Here is a 17,983-nt window from a genome sequence, read left to right as displayed (position 1 = left end):
TTTACGCCAAACGCAATTAAAATTTCTGTCATGTGTGTCGAACAAAATAAAGATGAATTGCGTTTAAAACAAATCATAAGAGACCTCTGACACCAATTTCCGCTGATATTGTTCGATGATCTATAGTCAATGAAAGCACTGAATCGTCATGGGTATGTGTTTCAAATTAAGAGAACCGGGGAAAATAAATAGCGAAACGTTCTATACAGGCTAAATCATTATACTGGTCCTTTCAGATAGTTACCGTTACAATAGACGTTAATGCTTCAGAAATCTTTATAATTTTTTGTACTATCGATGCGTCAAAGAACGCAAGGCTCCCTTCCAGGCCGATCCGTTTCCGGCTCGATTAATTTTATCTTGCTACCATACGAACGAGAAGAACGGGGGCTAACTTGGACGAAAAAATTGTTAGGATACTTGTTCGCTCGGTCAAATCGCGCGATATCGATGGGACGTGATTACACGAAGGCACACGGAAAGGAGAAAGTAGAGAAACAAATAGACGTGTGAAGTAAAACGAGTGAGAGGGAGGAAGAAACATGATATATCGCACAGAAAACACATATAAGTGTAAGATAATAAAGGCTTGTGAATGATATATGGAAAAATGCACAAAAATGTACACATACGATACGGACTTACACATATATTTATATATGTACAATAATAATTTTCATCGAAACTATCACTCTTATGTTCTTTTGCGCAGAGAACAAGAAATTTGGTTTTCAGTCAATAGACAAGTTGGTTTGGTTGAAAAGCGTAGGAAATTTAGAATTTCGTTAGAAATCTAATTCTCAGAAATTTATCTCCTCTAACTTGCTATCGATAGTTTAACATGTGATCCTATATCCTAAGAGATTTATTTTTACCTACTTTTTATCGATATTCTACGATACAGTACTATTCTCAACTTTATAGATAATATAATAATATTTCAACTGCACCTACGTACACGCACTGAAAGACAAGTTTCTCAGAGATATTTTCTACCCACAGCTCGAAATCTTGTCTTACCACGTAACAAGAAGAAACAGACGCAGTCGCAGCTTTTATGTTCCAATAATCAATCGTCTCTAACGAAACGCGGCTTCCACGTAGCAGAAATCGTATCGAATTGAATGAGATCGGATTAAATCGAATGATGGCGCCCGATAATCATTCTAGCCCGTCTAATTCAGTTTACCTTGCCTCTACACTCTACACGGATACATGTACGTCCGTGCACATACATTTATTCGCATGCGTACGATACGCACGGCGCCGGCCGACGTGGAAGATTCGATCTGCTGATCGGCTGGTGGACGAGGATGGATCGAGCCGACCGACGATCCAACGATCGAGAACGGTGGTGGTGAGAAAATAAGAGAGACAAAGACGAAAGAATATAGAAATAAATCGACGAGCGGGTGAAAGACAGTCAAACAGATATAGACAGACGGACAGACAGGCAAACAATCGCATGGATGAATGAACGAACTGACGGACGGACGAACGAATGGTTAGGCGAAATGATGGCCAAAAGAGAAGCAACGTATCCATACTCACGGCTCTCGCGCCTTTTGTCTCCTGTGAGACTCATCGTCCTGCCAAGCTCTCTCTTGGCCGCTTTCAATGATCGTAGACCTTCTAGAATTTCTTCGGGATCCCTCATCGGCCTGGTGAACGAGCTCCGTCGTCGATCCCGATTGTAGTGCACTATATTCGGCATATCGGCTTCTCCCATGCTTCCGCCTGGAAAATCGAATGTCACATTTTGTAAATTCATTGAAGATTTTATAGAAGCGAACTCCGATTTTTGGAAAATTTTAGAGAATCAGTGACACAGTACAATATGAATATCATTGTTAGATGACTGATATTTATGCGGTTTCATATTTGGATAAAATGTATAATTTGGTTAAATTCGTGGCAGAATAGTATTACTTAATGGAGGATATTTAGTTTATACAGAATCGGTAAAAATGGTTAATTAACTTTTAAAATATAAATTACTTAGATAGAGTTAAATTAGTAATTCTAACTTATAAAATACACGTTCCTGATTTGTCCTCTTTTGCTTGTAATATTGTAAAATTTTCATGTTCGTATACGATGAAACACTCACGTAAGTTGAAATACATCTCCGTAGATATTTCAAATGTTTGATAAAAGAATATTAATCATTCAGAATATTTTACTGTTTTTTAATACATAATATTAAACATTAGGTAGACTTTTTCTAATCTGTTGAAGCAATATTATTTTACGTAATATTTCAATGTATATAAAATCAAGCACTGAAAATCATTTTATGTTAACAAGATTCATAGTTAATAATGCTTTGAAAATACTCGTAGTTCATGAAAGTACTTGAAAGACCGACATCGAAAATTAGTTATAAAATTAGTTTAGCTTGTAAGCTTCCGTGCACTTTGAAGTAAGTATTCAGAAATTGAGTAGATCGAAACGAATTAGCGAAGTCCAAGGATAATTATGAAATCGTAGACACTGCAAATACAATTTTCTCGTTCGAGAACAAGGACATCAACGAAGAGAAGTGCCATGGATGACCTAAAATTTCTACGACGATATCTCGTCTTGTTGGAAGTTTGATTTTCAACCCTGACCCAGTTTTTATAACATATAATGCCGAAGTCAAACAAGCTTGATTCGGTCTGATCTAGATCCAACAGGTTTGTTATTCTGTTTGTTATTCTCTTCTCAAGGGGTGTTTAGCGAATAAAACATTATTTGTATTATCGTGAAATTTTTAAAAAGAAACGACAGTATCTAGAACGTTAGTATCTTTGAAGCATGATGGAATTCTTATTAAATAAATTAGAAATAAGTATCTTATGAATTATTCAATTATTTATAATTGCTACGATTGAACAGAAGTACATACTTTAAAAAAAATTGCACGTTATACAAATTCATAAGGACTTTTCATTCAATAGGGACTTTTGTTCTTCACAATATTCTTTGTAAATTGAATAGTCACAATTTTGTAATGCGAAAATCTTCTTTGAAATAATAAAATAGCATGCGAATTTTAAATTTACTGGAAACTCCTCCACCTTTCTGAACTTTGAGATGTAGTCCGGTGACATTTTATTTCACTTTCTATATTTTATGGATGTAGCGAGAACTTTCGATACAGAAATAAAAAGATTGAAACGCCAACGAATATTCAGTGAAATACTGAGAACTGGGAAATAATGGTCTCTTGTTCAGCCTTTAGATTACAATGTATGTTCTCACATTTATATTTGACTTTTTCCAGATATCGACGTTTCCATTATCTACTTGCGTTTCACACATATTTGTTTCCTGATAGCGTTCCACTGTTCATAAGAATGAATATTGTACAATACAGAAATTACAAGAATTTATTCAATGCATTTATTGTTATTTATAATTTTGCAATTTCATGGAGAAACATGGCAATGTATACGTAATAGCAGTATTTAAAAATCTTATAAACATGTTCTTTGTAACTTAAGTTACGCTTATAACAGATGTCACATAACTGTGAAATTTATAACTTCTTTGCCATATTTATACATTCCCTTTAATCGATTGATTTACAAATATTATGTCCATTCGTGGAATCAGGTAGTTGGCGCGGTAGCTGATTAAAAATCACATAGTACATGTAAAGCTTTTGAAGCCTATAGAGGTAGAAGCCTTATTTATAGATCCGAGAAATAATTTAAATTACAAATTAAACGCGATGCAAACGTCCTGCTTACTAGATGAATACTTAGAAATACTTAAAAACTCTCAAAAATAGCTCCACACGTCTGTGTCATAATCTTAGGCAACTGAATAGATTAGGAACACGCTAGGACCGAACATACGCTAAAACTGCAAAAAAATCGATACAAATAAAAAACCGAATCCAATTCGATATACAGAACCGTAAAAATTGAACAACAGTTTGTTACAATTTTCTGAATTCGTATAACATGATCTGTTTGTTGATTTTTATATGTGCCATATTAGCGAATACTTGCAATTTTGCTTATGAATTATATGCTTCAACAGCAGTCTTATCACGTAAAACATTTTGGACCTGTACGGTTAGGCTATTGGAACTTATGTATGTACAGACATAAAAGAACCAATGAACGTGCACTTACGTTTACTGTCGGTGCCGCCTTGGCTTTGGAAACTGCTTCTTCGGCTGCCGGGCAACGATCTACTGTAATCTCTGTTAAGTTCGTACGGTTCGACTTCTAGCTGTTCTGATTGGCTGGAACCTCTTCTAGAATTTGCATGCCAAGCGTGATCCGGGTGAAGGTAACCGAGCTCCGGACTTCCGCTGTCGCTTTGTGTATCGTCACTGTAGCTTCTTTCGCGCAGTTCCGTCTTTCGCAGTAACCTTTGGGCAATTTCCATTGAAAGAGAGCCACGGGGCGAACAGTACGGCGATTTGCTTGCGCGAAGGCCGCGAGGATCTTCTAGCCGATACCTGCAAACGATTCCATTTCGTTCGTGAGTTGTCTCATAGATTGTTCTTATGTACGGTATGAAGCTTAAATTACTGCAATTTTAGAAGATACGAGAAAGTAGCGCGCTGTTTTTTTATGCTAAAATATTGCTAAAATGCTTAATACGGTGTTTTGGACATCATTCGTACGCTGTGCGTTTTTGAACATTTCTTTTCCTTTATATGCATAAACATTCGGAATGAAAATTACATTATCTGTTATACGAGTTACCAGATATTAAATCGTACTCGTAATTTATTTAACAGGAATATTTTCTAAGATGCAACGATGAAACTCGCGAATATAAAACAATAAAAATGAAACGAACGAGTTATATCGTTACAGATGGCTTTAAATTGCAACTATATATAGACATATATAATATATGTCGCGGAGGAGGTAACCGTATCTTTTATTTCTCGTGAAAAATACTTACCAAACAGCTCTATCGTTTTCGAGAGCTCGCTGTAAATCAACGCTGCATTCGCCGAGAAAAACGTTATCGCCATCGGGACAGAAATCCCAGAGAGTTACTTCGATTGCTCGCTTCATCAAACTTTCTCCATCGACTCCGGAGAAGAGCAATGTTGCATTCCAAATTGGCTTTTGACTTGGCTCCGCGACCGCGGTTTTCAAAGTAATTTGATCAGCACTGAAATGTATATGTAATACCGAGCCATTGATATCGCGGTCGAATATACCAAGAAACGAATTTACAATAGAAAAAATACGCAAGAAAGCACGGAACTATTTGATTATTTCGAAAAGAGAACGAAACAATTAAGCTAAGGAAGTATGGAATATTGCCCGCATTCACTCCACATCATCCGACTTCCATTTATTTAGATCGTTACAGAATCATTTGAATGGAAAAAGGTTCAAAGCCTATGAAGGAGTTCGAGATTATTTCTCGTTGAGGTAACAAAGCCTCGGTTAACAAGAGATTGAGAAGCTTATGAAACGTTAGCAAATAATAATAGAGATCGTTACAACCGAGATTGTACAGACTGGAAATTTACTGATATAGTGTATCATCCTGTAAACATAATACAGAAATAGCTTCTGTAAATACGTAGCTAAATATACGAATATGCTTGGTAGTTCATTTATTATTTAGATAAAATTACTCGCTTCCTTACAGCGTTATCTTTTACGAATGACAATTAATAAGATAAAGCGCAAAGTAATCGTTCAGAAAGTCGTGCAAAAGATTGTTCACCAAGATTTTAGTAGACTGATATACTATTTAGCAAAAACGTAGTATCAACAGTGTACAGAGTTTTTGTAAACGCGTGATTAAAGTAAGTACGTAGCTGAAAACGTACATAGTTGCAATAGTGGCAAATGATCCAGTTAACCTTCGTCTGGTTAAAAACCCTATTTCTACTAGTTATTATTTATAAGATAAACAAGTCTATAGTAGATTTCGTTCGTAATTATTGTGCCAATGAAAGTTCATTATGTCTTCTCAAATAAACTCTCACCAAATTGGGACTAGAACCAATTTAGCATAGGCTTCCGGTAGTGTACCGTATCCCGTGTCTTCTCTGGGGCACAAGTCGTCTGCCATGAAAACAGAAACGATCAACTCCTTGCGATCCGCTTCGTAGGAAACTTGAATCTGTACCCGGCCCGTCACTTGCTTCTCTTTCGCGATTTGTTCCTAAAATAGAGGAGAGGAAGATGAAGATCCGCCGCTTCTAACGACGACGATCAATAAGACTAATGGCGAGTCTACGAATGAACAAAGACGCGATCTCCGTTTCCGTGAAATCGAAATCGTAGACCCGATATCATGACAATCGGATCAGCTTCGCAGAGCATAAGAAAGATTAGTCGAAAGATCGAACGTCTATGTTACACGCGTATCTCCTACGTGAAAATTAGAAAGCGGATTCATTCTCTCATGCAGAAGCGACTTGTGAAGAAATAGTTGTGAGTAAGGCAAAAACGAACAGGAGCGAGCAAACTATGTGTGTGATGCACATAGTACAGTTTGTTGTGAAGATCGTGTGAAGATTATAATTGCGCGAGAGCCGCGTTTATGTTTAACAACTATAGCTACGAGAGCACGGTAGCATGATATCAGTGATGAACAACATACATAGTCGCTACATTTTTCTGTAAAATAATTTTCATTATCTTTTATTTACTTTGCTGCATTTTATAGATAAGAGATGAAAATATTTGTTACATGCAGTGATTAATTCTGTCGTTAAATGCTTCGTTATATATAGAAATGTATTCAGGGTAAGAAGAATTTTTTTCTAATAAGAAAGAAATTTTTATATGATACGCGGAGGACAATTTTAGATATTTCTAGTTTCTTAAGTGGAATTGCTATTAAATTGATGCCCGAGTTTAAAGCCTGCGGTTATCTGAAAAATAGTAACTAGAAGTAATTCTGCAAATACAAAGAAAAATTATGAAAAATGAAACGTTTCACAATAAGTTTTCTGTACGAACTTTGTAACAGACGTTTCTAGGTTGAGATAGATTCACAGGTGGTCACTGGGGTGGCTTTTCGTAGCGGCAAAGTTAATATGTGCAAATGGAATTCGAGAATAGGGTGAAACGTATAAAATAAAAGAAAACTGTCCGCTGTGAAACTTATTTTGTATGCATTTTCTACATTGAAAAACATATTTCCTCGCAGTATCTGTCTGTATCTTTTTCTGACTTTTTTGGATATAAAAATTACATTGGATTGTACAAAGCTGAAACACTTAAAAAAGACATAGCAATTCCATTTAAAATTCATTGTACTTTGTATCCTCGCCAATTCTGTGTCAATAATATTATAATCACAAAAATTAACATTTTTTTTTAAATTATGTTAGAATTTCAACGATATTACCATTTTTCTACACATTCTACTCAAACTTACGATTTAATCTCAAAATTTAATCAATGTTCTTAATTCTACCAAGGCATGCAACATGCTAAATCACAAAGATATCCTGAATACATCCATGAAAACGTTTCAAAAGTGCTTTTGAAAAATATCTTCGTCAGACATTTTACTATTGAAAATACAAACTTTGCTCCTTGTTCTCGTATAATCCAAGCTACGATATAGCGAGATTGTAAATTATTGCACGATAAGCGATATTGATTGGTGTCACGGCTACACCGGTGTCGCTTTTTTATCTTCCAGAAAATCTCTGAAATTTTCGTTCCAATAATCGAAACAGCCGTAACTCTCACTACGCCATGTCATAGCCCGAATTATAATTATTTAAACTCGTCGTATCCCGTTCTAATTTTAAGTAGCAAGAGAACTATTATTCAGGAATTATTCAACATCCAATTAAACGATCATTGTGCATCACTGATCTGTACGATACAGCCAAGAAAAAGGTTCGTTTCCTTCGATCGCAACAAATGGACGTCAGTTCGCATTTCCTGATTTCCCACTCCTCTTCCGATCCATTGGTCGTTGACGAATTCCTCTTCGTTCTTATCGTCTCATCTCGTTCCTACCGTTTCCTTCTCTCAATTTTCTTGTATCTTGTGAATAAGGCAACGTTGATTTGGATTCTTTGCCTTCTCTTCCCGCACGTACCGTTTTCCCGGACTGTACGTCTGCTTTTTACGTCTATTTAACGCGTTCAATGAACTACGCAAGCGAGGTGTGCGTGTGGTCGCGGCACTTTTTCGGCCTTAAAGTTTCCATTGACGTGCAGTCGACGCTCGAGCGGGACACAGAGTAGCGCAAACGCAACGAACGGAAGCGAAAAAATGATCGGCCGTCAAAGGACAGTTCTGTGAAATTTCGATGAAATTTTGCTTACTCGGAAAATTTTACGGTTTTTTTCATCGCTTGATTTTTTCGTCGCATAAAAGGTCAACGCGATTCAATTTTCGTGCCTCTTCCCGGTCGTCTTTTTTAACAACCAACGCGTTCAAAGGTTACGCAAAAACGGCGACGAACGATACCGTGATCGTAAGCACGTATTTTCACGCTTATTTTACATTCGATTTGGCGAACACCTTTAAAGCCGAAGCAGAGTCGCGAGAGAAGCGTTGGTGTTGTATGTGCAAGGCTACGATCCTTCTCGCATACGCTTTCCCTTGTTATCGTCGTTAAACATGCGTTTCGAAACTACAAAAGGTTACGGAAATTGAGACGTTCAATGTAGTTTTTCTAGTTACGTTGAAATATCTAAGAAGACATCGCGAAGCTTTGCATTCTATTTCCAATTATTTTTCACTTGTCAATTAAAATAGAAATAAAAGATGTTTTCGTATCATCAGAAAGAATTCTTCAGGCTGATTATACTTCTGAATATAAATTGAATTTTAAAATAACCAATACATTCTGAGGTATTCTAATCGACTAACTTGAAATTTTAAACGCGGTGCCAATGTCGTAGATTTCTTGCGTTACCAACATTTTCATAGTAATTGTAAATTGGATATTATAACATTTTAACGATCGTTTCAACGTATCATTAAATATTAAATAATAAAATATCATTGAACGATAAAAATGTAATAACAACAATAACGTTAGATATACAAAATTATCCAGATCCGTCATCGTTTCAGTTGGTGTTCAAGCTGGCAAAGTTCATAGGTCTATTTAGAATTCATTGCCTGATGTAAATTCAATAAAATCCGTTAAATTTAACCTGGCATTCAATTCATTTATTTGTCAGCTAATTCAGTCTGCACTGATAATTGAGTCCAGTCTAGTGGATTAATTAATTACGTGTTGTGTGACGTCTGGTTTCAAGGTGTCTATTTATTTGGATTAATGTATGCGACCAACTTAGAACAGGCTATTTATACATTTCACTTGAATGTTCGCGTCTGTAATACAAAGTAAGATTTTTATAAGTAATTTAACATATATCTACTAATATCATTTGTTGTCACAGCTGTTTTGCAGATAATATAACTATTCTTCGATCTTTACTCTTTCTAATAATAAGCTTAATTAATTACATAAAAATTTCGTAACAAAATTTATGAAATTGCCCCCAAGTAAATGAAGTGATATCGTTTCTTTTTTGTTTTTTCTATTTTATAAAAAATTCTTTTATCATGCTCTTTAGATTCCAGCTGAAGCTGCTATTAATCGAAAAAATATTACTCCCTCCTCATCCTCGTTTCATACAAAGTAAACAAGATGAAAGTGTTGGCAACTTATAATCTGCTTCCTAGAAAATCGTTCGATATTCCGCGAGGGTAATCAATCGATCAACGTTATAGCACATGTGCTCCGATAGCACTTCGCGCGTTAAACGTATCATGATGGATTTTGCGAGAAGTTTGATTCAGAGACGCGATTCTTTCCGAAATCGAGTGGCATTCTTTCGATTTTCTCATTTCGTTGGACATTTCCAACCGATTAGAGATTGCAGGGAAAGCGTAAGCCAAACGCCCGCGATTTCGTGCTCGTTTTATTTCCTCCGAACGAGTCAAGGGCTGCGGAGAATTTTCAAAAAAGTCCCTTTAGCACCGGCCGATCGATAAGAAAGTTTCGGACGTTTGGCGCACATATACATAGTTTAGCACGAATTTACTGATCGTGTAAAACTGTGCGCTTAAAAACAAAAACAAAAATCGGTACGTGGGTAGGTAGATGTACAAACAGCCAGATAGACGAACAGGTAGAGACAGAGAGCGAGACAGAGAAGAAACACAGAGAGAGAGAGAGAGAGAGAAATGGGGGAGTGATAGAGAGAGAGAGAGAGAGAGACGAGAAAGGAACGTAGAGCGAAAATAAAAAAGAACAGGGGGTGGAAGAGAAGAATGAAGATTAAACCCTTCGTTTCGTATGTGATATTTGAAATATAATAGAATGAAAGTTTGTAATAAGTAGAATATGTAATATAAATCTACTAGATATATATATTAAAAAAGAAATTTCGTTAATTTAGAAAATTCTGACTACAGATTTTAAAATAATTTACGCATCCATCGAGAGAGAATAGATTTCTTCGTTATACTAGGACATCCGATACGTAATGTCGTTTTAAATATCCAAGTATTAAATATGATAGAACAACGATAATACGATATATTATCACTTAGAGTATGTCGAAGGGCGACAATCTCCTAAAGGACATTATTTGTAAAAACTATCTGTTATTTTATAGATCACTTTGTAATTCCCTTTTCAAGAATTTGTTGTCTTTACGACTAAACAAATTATTTAATATCGATCTTGAACGATCCGTGTTCCTAAACCTTCCTGTTATTTAGAAAATTGTACGCTCAACAAATGGATAATCTGTTTTTACCGGATTAGGAGAATATATTAAATATGTTATTAATTCTAAAAGATATTTAATTTCTTCTATGCTTTCCAATTACTTTTAACGAATGAACACGTTGCTATGAAAAGAAATTTCTTCGAAGTTCGCTAAATCCAGTGGTTTACCCACCAAAGCTGCCTGCAATCCGTCTAATTGTTAAATTACGATCATAATGATTTCACTTTGATTCGAAGGTTGATTATAAATCATCAAACGTATATCATAACAGTGGAATATTTTTATTAAAATTTTCTCACGTGGCAGTAACAAGAAGTAGCACTGTATGTCAGAATAGAAATGATAGTCATTGTCTTTTACGGCTACGATTATTACAAAGAATTTATTTTACACCCTTTGTTACTATCCGATCTAGAAATGGGTGATTTTACTGCCAATTTCGAGGAACAAGTACAAACATACACGCGTTCGAGATGGTTCCCTACCGAAAGTCCGCTGCAGAATCCATTTTTCTATTTCTGATGGTTTTCCGATACACTTTAGGTGATTTGCGCGCGACGCTATCGACGAAATTTAATGTTTTTGCTATTTCTTACGTGGTTGAACATTTTGAACTAATCATTTTTATTTTTCGTTATTAAATCGAACGACTAGATCTTGCTTTGCCATAAAATTCAAAATTATCTGGAAAATTTGTCCTTTAAAATTTCCTCGCTTTTTATCCTGCTCTGTATAAATTTGAAAAACGCTTTTGCAGAGGCCACAGACGTATCGTCTTGCAAGGTAATAAAAGATCTCGCTTAAATATGTATGATATGCATATTTAATCTCTTTCCTGCGTTAGAAAAATGACCTGAATGCTTTAAACGCTTGATTTAACACGAAGAATGTTTGTTCTTACCGAGCTTTAATTTCAAATTTCCCAAACACACAGCATATTCGTTGAACCGAAATAAGAAACGACATTACTTATACGAATGGCCTAATATCAAGGAAGAATTAAAAAATATAGCGACATACAATCTGAGAATTTGAATATCATTAAAACGGAATTTAATCTTGTGCTTTCTATAGATACCAAGAATTCCTTTCATTTACAGCCGTATCGCTATGTGCCTTTGGTGCTCAAACTGTTACTTTAACGTGAAATCTTACATCGAATTAGCTATGCTAATCACGTTCTCATGCTTCTTCCATTCGTTGTCCTTTAGTCTCGTGAAACGAAGGAACAGGACAGCAAACGGAAGAAAAGAAATTAACGTAACACAGGAGGCTCGAAGGGAAATGTTCGAAAGAAACTATAAGAACTGATCGCTGCTAAACGACGAAGTAGCCATACCTAAACGACAGTACGAAACAAAATAGATAATGTAAAAGGAAAAGAAGGAACGCAAGGGACGAGCCGCAAAAGAAAATGAACGCTAATATAACAACTAGAGTCGTGCCAGTTGGGAGAGAGTAGCATGGAGGGCCAATATGCTAAGTTTGTTTCAACATGGACAACTTACATTTCCTTTTCTTTTCTCTTTCGTCAGCGGGTCTATTTCTCTTTTAGTCTCTTTTTCGTAGCCATACAATTTCTTTAAGAGAAGGGGTCAGGGAAAGCGGCGAAACATGGGAAGAACGGCAGAAACAGTTATGGGCTATACACAATGAAACTTTCGGGCTCACAGAGAAACAATAAGTGGACGAATGTCGATGTGGTGAAGAGACGTCGCCGGAAATAAACGTGAGACGTAGTAACAGAATTTAGAGGTACAAAGAAACAGATGCCTCGTGCAGCTTCGTAGAGCCGTATAGAATAGTACAAAACACAGAATCTTGTGTGTAAAAAGGGAGCAACAGGGAAGTTCACAGGTGAAAAGAAAAGCAAAGTGAAAGAGAGGATGGCGAAGAAAGGCGCGCGCACGCACACGCGCATCCGCTCTAACCATTCACGTCTCCACTCGCATGATATGCACGTGCGTCCGTATCCTGGTACACGTGTATATAAGTATCTCTGATCGGTTCTACCACCGTACATTTACGTTATTTACGTATCTTTGCATATTTTTCCTCTCTCTGTCACGTGTGTCCTGTGTTCGTACACGTTCACACGTATATGTACACCACCGACGAAAAGTTTGCAAGCATCAGCGTTTTTCAGGAATTTTTATATCCCTTCGTCGTCGTATAAATAGCACGATGTTTAACAACATAGTTGAACATATTGGAAAGTTTAGTTTCGCGAATAACTGTACTCATCGATATTTATAAATTCTTGCCAGCCATACAATACAATTGTAGAAAATTGTGAGATAAATCTATAGTCTATAACAATTACATTTTTATATAGAAAGACTTAAACGAATATTTTTATGTCTATCGCGACGTTAAACTGACTTCTCACTTAAAAACTACGTACCTATCGTACAAAACCAGAAATTACCATCGCCATCATAGATGCGCCGTCCGTTCCTCATCATTTGAGCGTTACATCGCTGCGAAACTTTCCGTCGGTAGTACACGTCCAACGAAAAATCCAAGAAAGGAAAAAAAGAACGAGCGAAGAAAAAGATCGAGCGCCTCCACGCGTGACTGCAGCTCGAACTTTCGCGTAAGAATTTCTCTCCTATGTATCTTCGTTTCTCTTTTGAGTTTATTTTCAGCTTTATTTCTTCTCTTCTATTGTTTATTCTCTGAGTTTATTTCTATCTTTACATCCGGTTACACAGATTCGCGTGAATTATTAAATTCTTCAGGTTCCTCGCGTCGAGGACGTGCAACTGCATTGTTCTCGCCCGCTTGCAACGATCAACTACCAGCTAATTAGGAGTAAATGTTTATTGTTCGTGGACAGCGAAAGATATTCGGAAACGTGTGTCCATGTGCCTATGTGTGCGTATCCGTGTGTATGTATTTCTGTATGTCTGTGTGTGAGCTTCGACGGGAGCGTGGTCAATACGTCAGTCGAGAACTCGGATCGAGACGGAATATCGAGCAATTCGACGGAATATCGTGGGACGAAAGCGGAAGAAAGGAGAAGAACGGTGACGACGCAACTCGCCCCAACTGACACTCTCGTGTTCCGTTCTCTTTTCGTAGTCGGACGGTAACGCGCGACTAAAGGGATCTTTTCGGTGCTTCGAGCGGGGACGACTCACTCTCTCTCTCTCTTTCTTGCCACGAAAAGGCAGACGGGGAAAGCGGTGCTGTAACGTTCGTTCTCTCTCGCGAAGCTTCCAGGAGATATCGAGGTTTGCTTAGGGTATATTCCGCTCTGTATTTTCCGCAGCGGACCGCATACGCTCGACGACATACACTTTCCGTCTGACTTTTCTCTTCGTCAGTCGCATATGAACTAAACGATCCTCGAGCGGTATGCGGCCGAAAAGCGCAAGTTTAGTGTGAAGATTCGCGTCTCCTTCATGTTCTAGTTTATGAACGCGGTACTCGCTTTTCTCTACTCTCTACTACGGTTACACATAAAACCGGTGCACAGACGCACACATTTCTTAGCGTTTATCTAGACCGATTGTCGTGCGCTCCTCCGAACAGCGTCAATTCATCGTGTAAAGCAGCGAACGAAGCAACCTTATATGGTCAAAGGGAAGCGACGCTACAACGAACGCGATTACGCCGAAAGCATCTGCGTGTATATAGCTTCCTCCAACGATAAGAACGAAAACATTGATCGTTACGGAGGAAAAAGGACTGTCGTAACGATACGCTTCGTCGCTCCAAATTTCAAAGCCAACGTACACAACCGTACAAATGCCGGTCCAAAGAAGTTTCATTGCAGGTAACTCAGCCACCGTGGTACTTCCTCCATTGCATTCGGAGAAATTCCACGGAAACGTTATTGTTTTACTATTGCATCTTTCTAAACGTTCTAGATTTGGTATATAATAGCGCATAACAGTTAAACGTTCATTTCATATCGTTTTCATTGTTCCATTATTTATATCGAATGGTACCTTCGCTTTAAACTGTGTCCACCCGAAGCGGATTTCCTTCAAAGTACATACGAGTACTTGAATTTATGCTAAAACGAGCAAACGTAACGAATGTGGCTCGAAAACCAATTACATACGTACGTTCATTTGAGCATAACTTACTGAACTCCATAATTACGATCCTTTAATGTATTCGGCATTAACTTTCTATTTCTACGTGAAAATATCACCAGCTACAGAGAATAACTCGATATTTTTTTGTTTGAAATATTAAATATCCATATCTATAATATTTCTTTTAACTTTTTACATTTACTGTATACTTCTACTTAAAACGATCTCCACCCGCAAATCATGAAACGAAACTGACGTCATTTCGATTGCTACTCCGAACGGATTCACGCTCATCAAATAGTTTATTACGAAATCCTTTCGTTAAATGGAAATAACGTGGTTACGCGTATAAATCATCGCCGAACTAAATATAAAATTTCATCCCATTCAGCCAGGCAGACTTCAATTGACGTCAGAGAGTGAACGCGCCTCCTGGATGGCCGACGTCAATTCCATAAGTGTTCGAATGAAGCGAAACCGTCGTTAACTGACGTTAGCCATCCCGAAGGGATGTATTTGTACTAAAATCAGTAACCTGAAGCACGCGAATTCAAACGTTTCCAGTGCTTCACGAATAAAACGCAAATAGCGCAAATATCGATAAAAAAAACATTCGAAAACAAATTTCTCTGATATAACTATGAGCGCACGTATACCACACGTGCACTCGAAAAATTGTCCCTTTATATATTTAAAATTATGAAAGTATACAATTTAAAAGCATAAAAGTCATCGAGGTTTTATATTTTTTAATTATTTTAAAACATATAATCTATCGTGTTTGAAACGTGCTTCCTGTATTTTCCAATTGTAGTAAAACATTTTACTTAACAGAAGTTAATATAGATGATATAGGAAGAATAATTACCAGATTTAACTTCTTGATTTTGACATTTTGATTTTAACTTCTTGACTCAGCGGTTCTGACGTCATAGCTGACGAACGTGTTTATCTTAACATTAATTGTGAGTTGCGTTTCATGTCATTTCTTGATAAATTCGTAAACTTTTTGCAACGTAGGGCTAGTGTGCGATATTTTCAAAATATATAGACATTTTCGCACTCTGACTAGAAATAATTTCAAGATTTCGATTAAATTAACGTAATTGTATACCATAAACGAAGTAATTAATGCCACGTTAACTGAATACCTCCTACGCAACGTAGTAGCTTTGTATAACGTAATTGTAAATATGCAATGTGATATTAACATGATACGTATATATAATTTGTAGCAGAGTATCCTGTATTATTCGGATACACTTTCTTAATTGAGTTTCGTTACATGATATCTTGTTATGTCCAATAGAATCCCATTGGCGCGAGTTACCTACAACCTTTGTTTTCTGCTTTGAAACCTTAATTGTTACAGCCGTATACAACTTTGGCCAACTATGAAATTTCGAGCTTATAATATGCAGTAATATGTTAACATCAGAAAGTAAGATTCTAAGATGCAGTATCTTGCAAACTCCTTCTGATATACGTAATTACAATAATTCTTACGAGAAACACCGAGACACGAAAGCGATACCTACAATAATTAGAAGAAGAATCCTCTATTGATTTGGTCCTGTGTCGTATTTACTTGTAATATTACATCAAACTGGAAAAGTATATTTTGCCTTTCGAAACTTTAACTAGGATTCCGGTTAATCTCTTTCATTACAGAGTATCTCTACGAATTAAAAGTTCAATGTGAAATTTACAAATTCCTTTTCCGTTTTCAACCGTACCTCTTAAGTTTATATTCTTTTGGAAGCCAGTTGAAAGTTTAACAGAAATAAAACGGGATTTCTACCGTTTGTTTTTCTTTCGCGCTACGAATACATACATCTTTTAAACTTAATTTCCGTGCGATCGATGAAAGACGAAGCTCCTATCTCTCGACAACGAAGAATATTTGCACAAAGAATCCCAGGAATTCGTCGACTTATTAAATACGCGAACAACCAAGTACCTAGATCGCATTTTTCCCTTTGCCATCGATCTGCCTTTCCTATAATAGATCCGTAATATCCTCGGCGTTCCCCGACCGAATTACCAAACCAGATGCTTTCCGCTTCAGCGATAACGAAACACGGAATCCATCAGCTCTTCGTTCAAGAGCAACGCGATATTAATCGTTTCGTTTCTTTCATTGAAAGCAACGAACCGGACGAAAGTTAAGAAGAAGGCGAAAACATATATAAGATTACGCGACTAATCGATAAAATAAATTACTTGCCTGCTCAAACGAAGGTTACAGTTTAAAACTCTCTCGTAACTTCAACTTAACAACGATCTTATTTATATACGACGTTCACCTATTGTCAGAAACCCTGTATAATTATTTACAGATCCACCCAAAAAACAGAGACACATATTTGATGATACGGTCTATACAGGTAACGTGCTTGATCAAAGAACATGTATCTGTCATACAAAGAGTGATAGGAAAGTCGTTATGTCAAGCAAGCCCGACAGTTGGCCCGAATTATAGTTTACACTGATGCATGGGTGATCCTTAGCTAAATAGCACCTAAACTCGATACGAGAAAGCATATTCTCTTTCTCGTTCGTGGTTCTCGATAGTTTCTAACTGGAAGATTACGTTGTCCATGACGCACGTTATCGAACGAGACATCGATCCAAAGCATATATACGTATTAAGTCGAGTAAGTTTGATCGGAAAGACTCAACATTACGGAAACGTCACGATTTAGTTCCATTTATTTCTACGCCTATATTATTCCTAAATCCGTTGCGAAAACCGAAACGTGTTCACGCGTCGGTAATAATCCGTGATTTTTCCGCAAGATAGAACAGAGGAAACGTTTCTTTGTACTTTGTTGCAGAAAATGATGCAGATTCTAAAAAGAAAACGATGTTATGCCTTTTGCTTCGTTCGAACTCTGTCGTGATCGTACAAACGTGAATTCTTTTAGAAATATCTTTCCTCGATGATGGATTAAAAGTGTATGAATTGAATGGTCGATATGATCGAACGATTTTATGTTCGTCACGCATCGAGTATTGATACGCAACGAAAGCTGCGAAATCAAACCTTATGATAATTATTTAACTGATTAATTAGTCGGTAATTAATTAGCTGCGTTAATTTGTCTTTATATCCAATTGTAAAGCGGAGCAAGAACTAGCTGCCACGTGTTTCTTATTCTTTATTTCAGAAAGTCGATCATTTCGTATACGCGAAAATATAGTTTCTGCTGGGAAATTTGTATAAAGCGTA

General features: G+C 36.8%; 1 protein-coding gene and 1 long non-coding RNA gene across 12 annotated transcripts in view; one reads left to right on the top strand and one right to left on the bottom strand.

Annotated features, from left to right (window-relative positions):
- LOC117208577 overlaps positions 1–17,983 on the top strand; it is a 156,370-nt gene that overhangs the window by 17,329 nt on the left and 121,058 nt on the right. The window lies entirely within an intron of this gene.
- Positions 1–17,983, bottom strand: part of LOC117208567 (regulating synaptic membrane exocytosis protein 1) — a 145,774-nt gene that overhangs the window by 10,242 nt on the left and 117,549 nt on the right. For all 10 annotated transcript variants that reach the window (XR_004487727.1, XR_004487728.1, XM_033449791.1 and 7 more), the window contains 4 exons: positions 5,963–6,141; positions 4,915–5,130; positions 4,128–4,459; positions 1,552–1,737 (listed from right to left, as the gene is read on the bottom strand). Coding sequence is in view for 8 of the 10 variants with exons in the window: in XM_033449791.1 (XP_033305682.1) it covers positions 1,552–1,737; positions 4,128–4,459; positions 4,915–5,130; positions 5,963–6,141 (913 nt within the window). In the remaining 2 variants the exon portion in view is untranslated. The remainder of the gene's footprint in view (positions 1–1,551; positions 1,738–4,127; positions 4,460–4,914; positions 5,131–5,962; positions 6,142–17,983) is intronic.

This window comes from Bombus bifarius, unplaced genomic scaffold (genome assembly GCF_011952205.1).
Source record: "Bombus bifarius isolate JDL3187 unplaced genomic scaffold, Bbif_JDL3187 scf7180000008140, whole genome shotgun sequence".
Classification (NCBI taxonomy): Eukaryota; Metazoa; Arthropoda; class Insecta; order Hymenoptera; family Apidae; genus Bombus; species Bombus bifarius.
The sequence above is the reverse complement of the archived record's forward strand: the minus strand, read 5'-3'. Positions and strand labels throughout refer to the sequence as shown.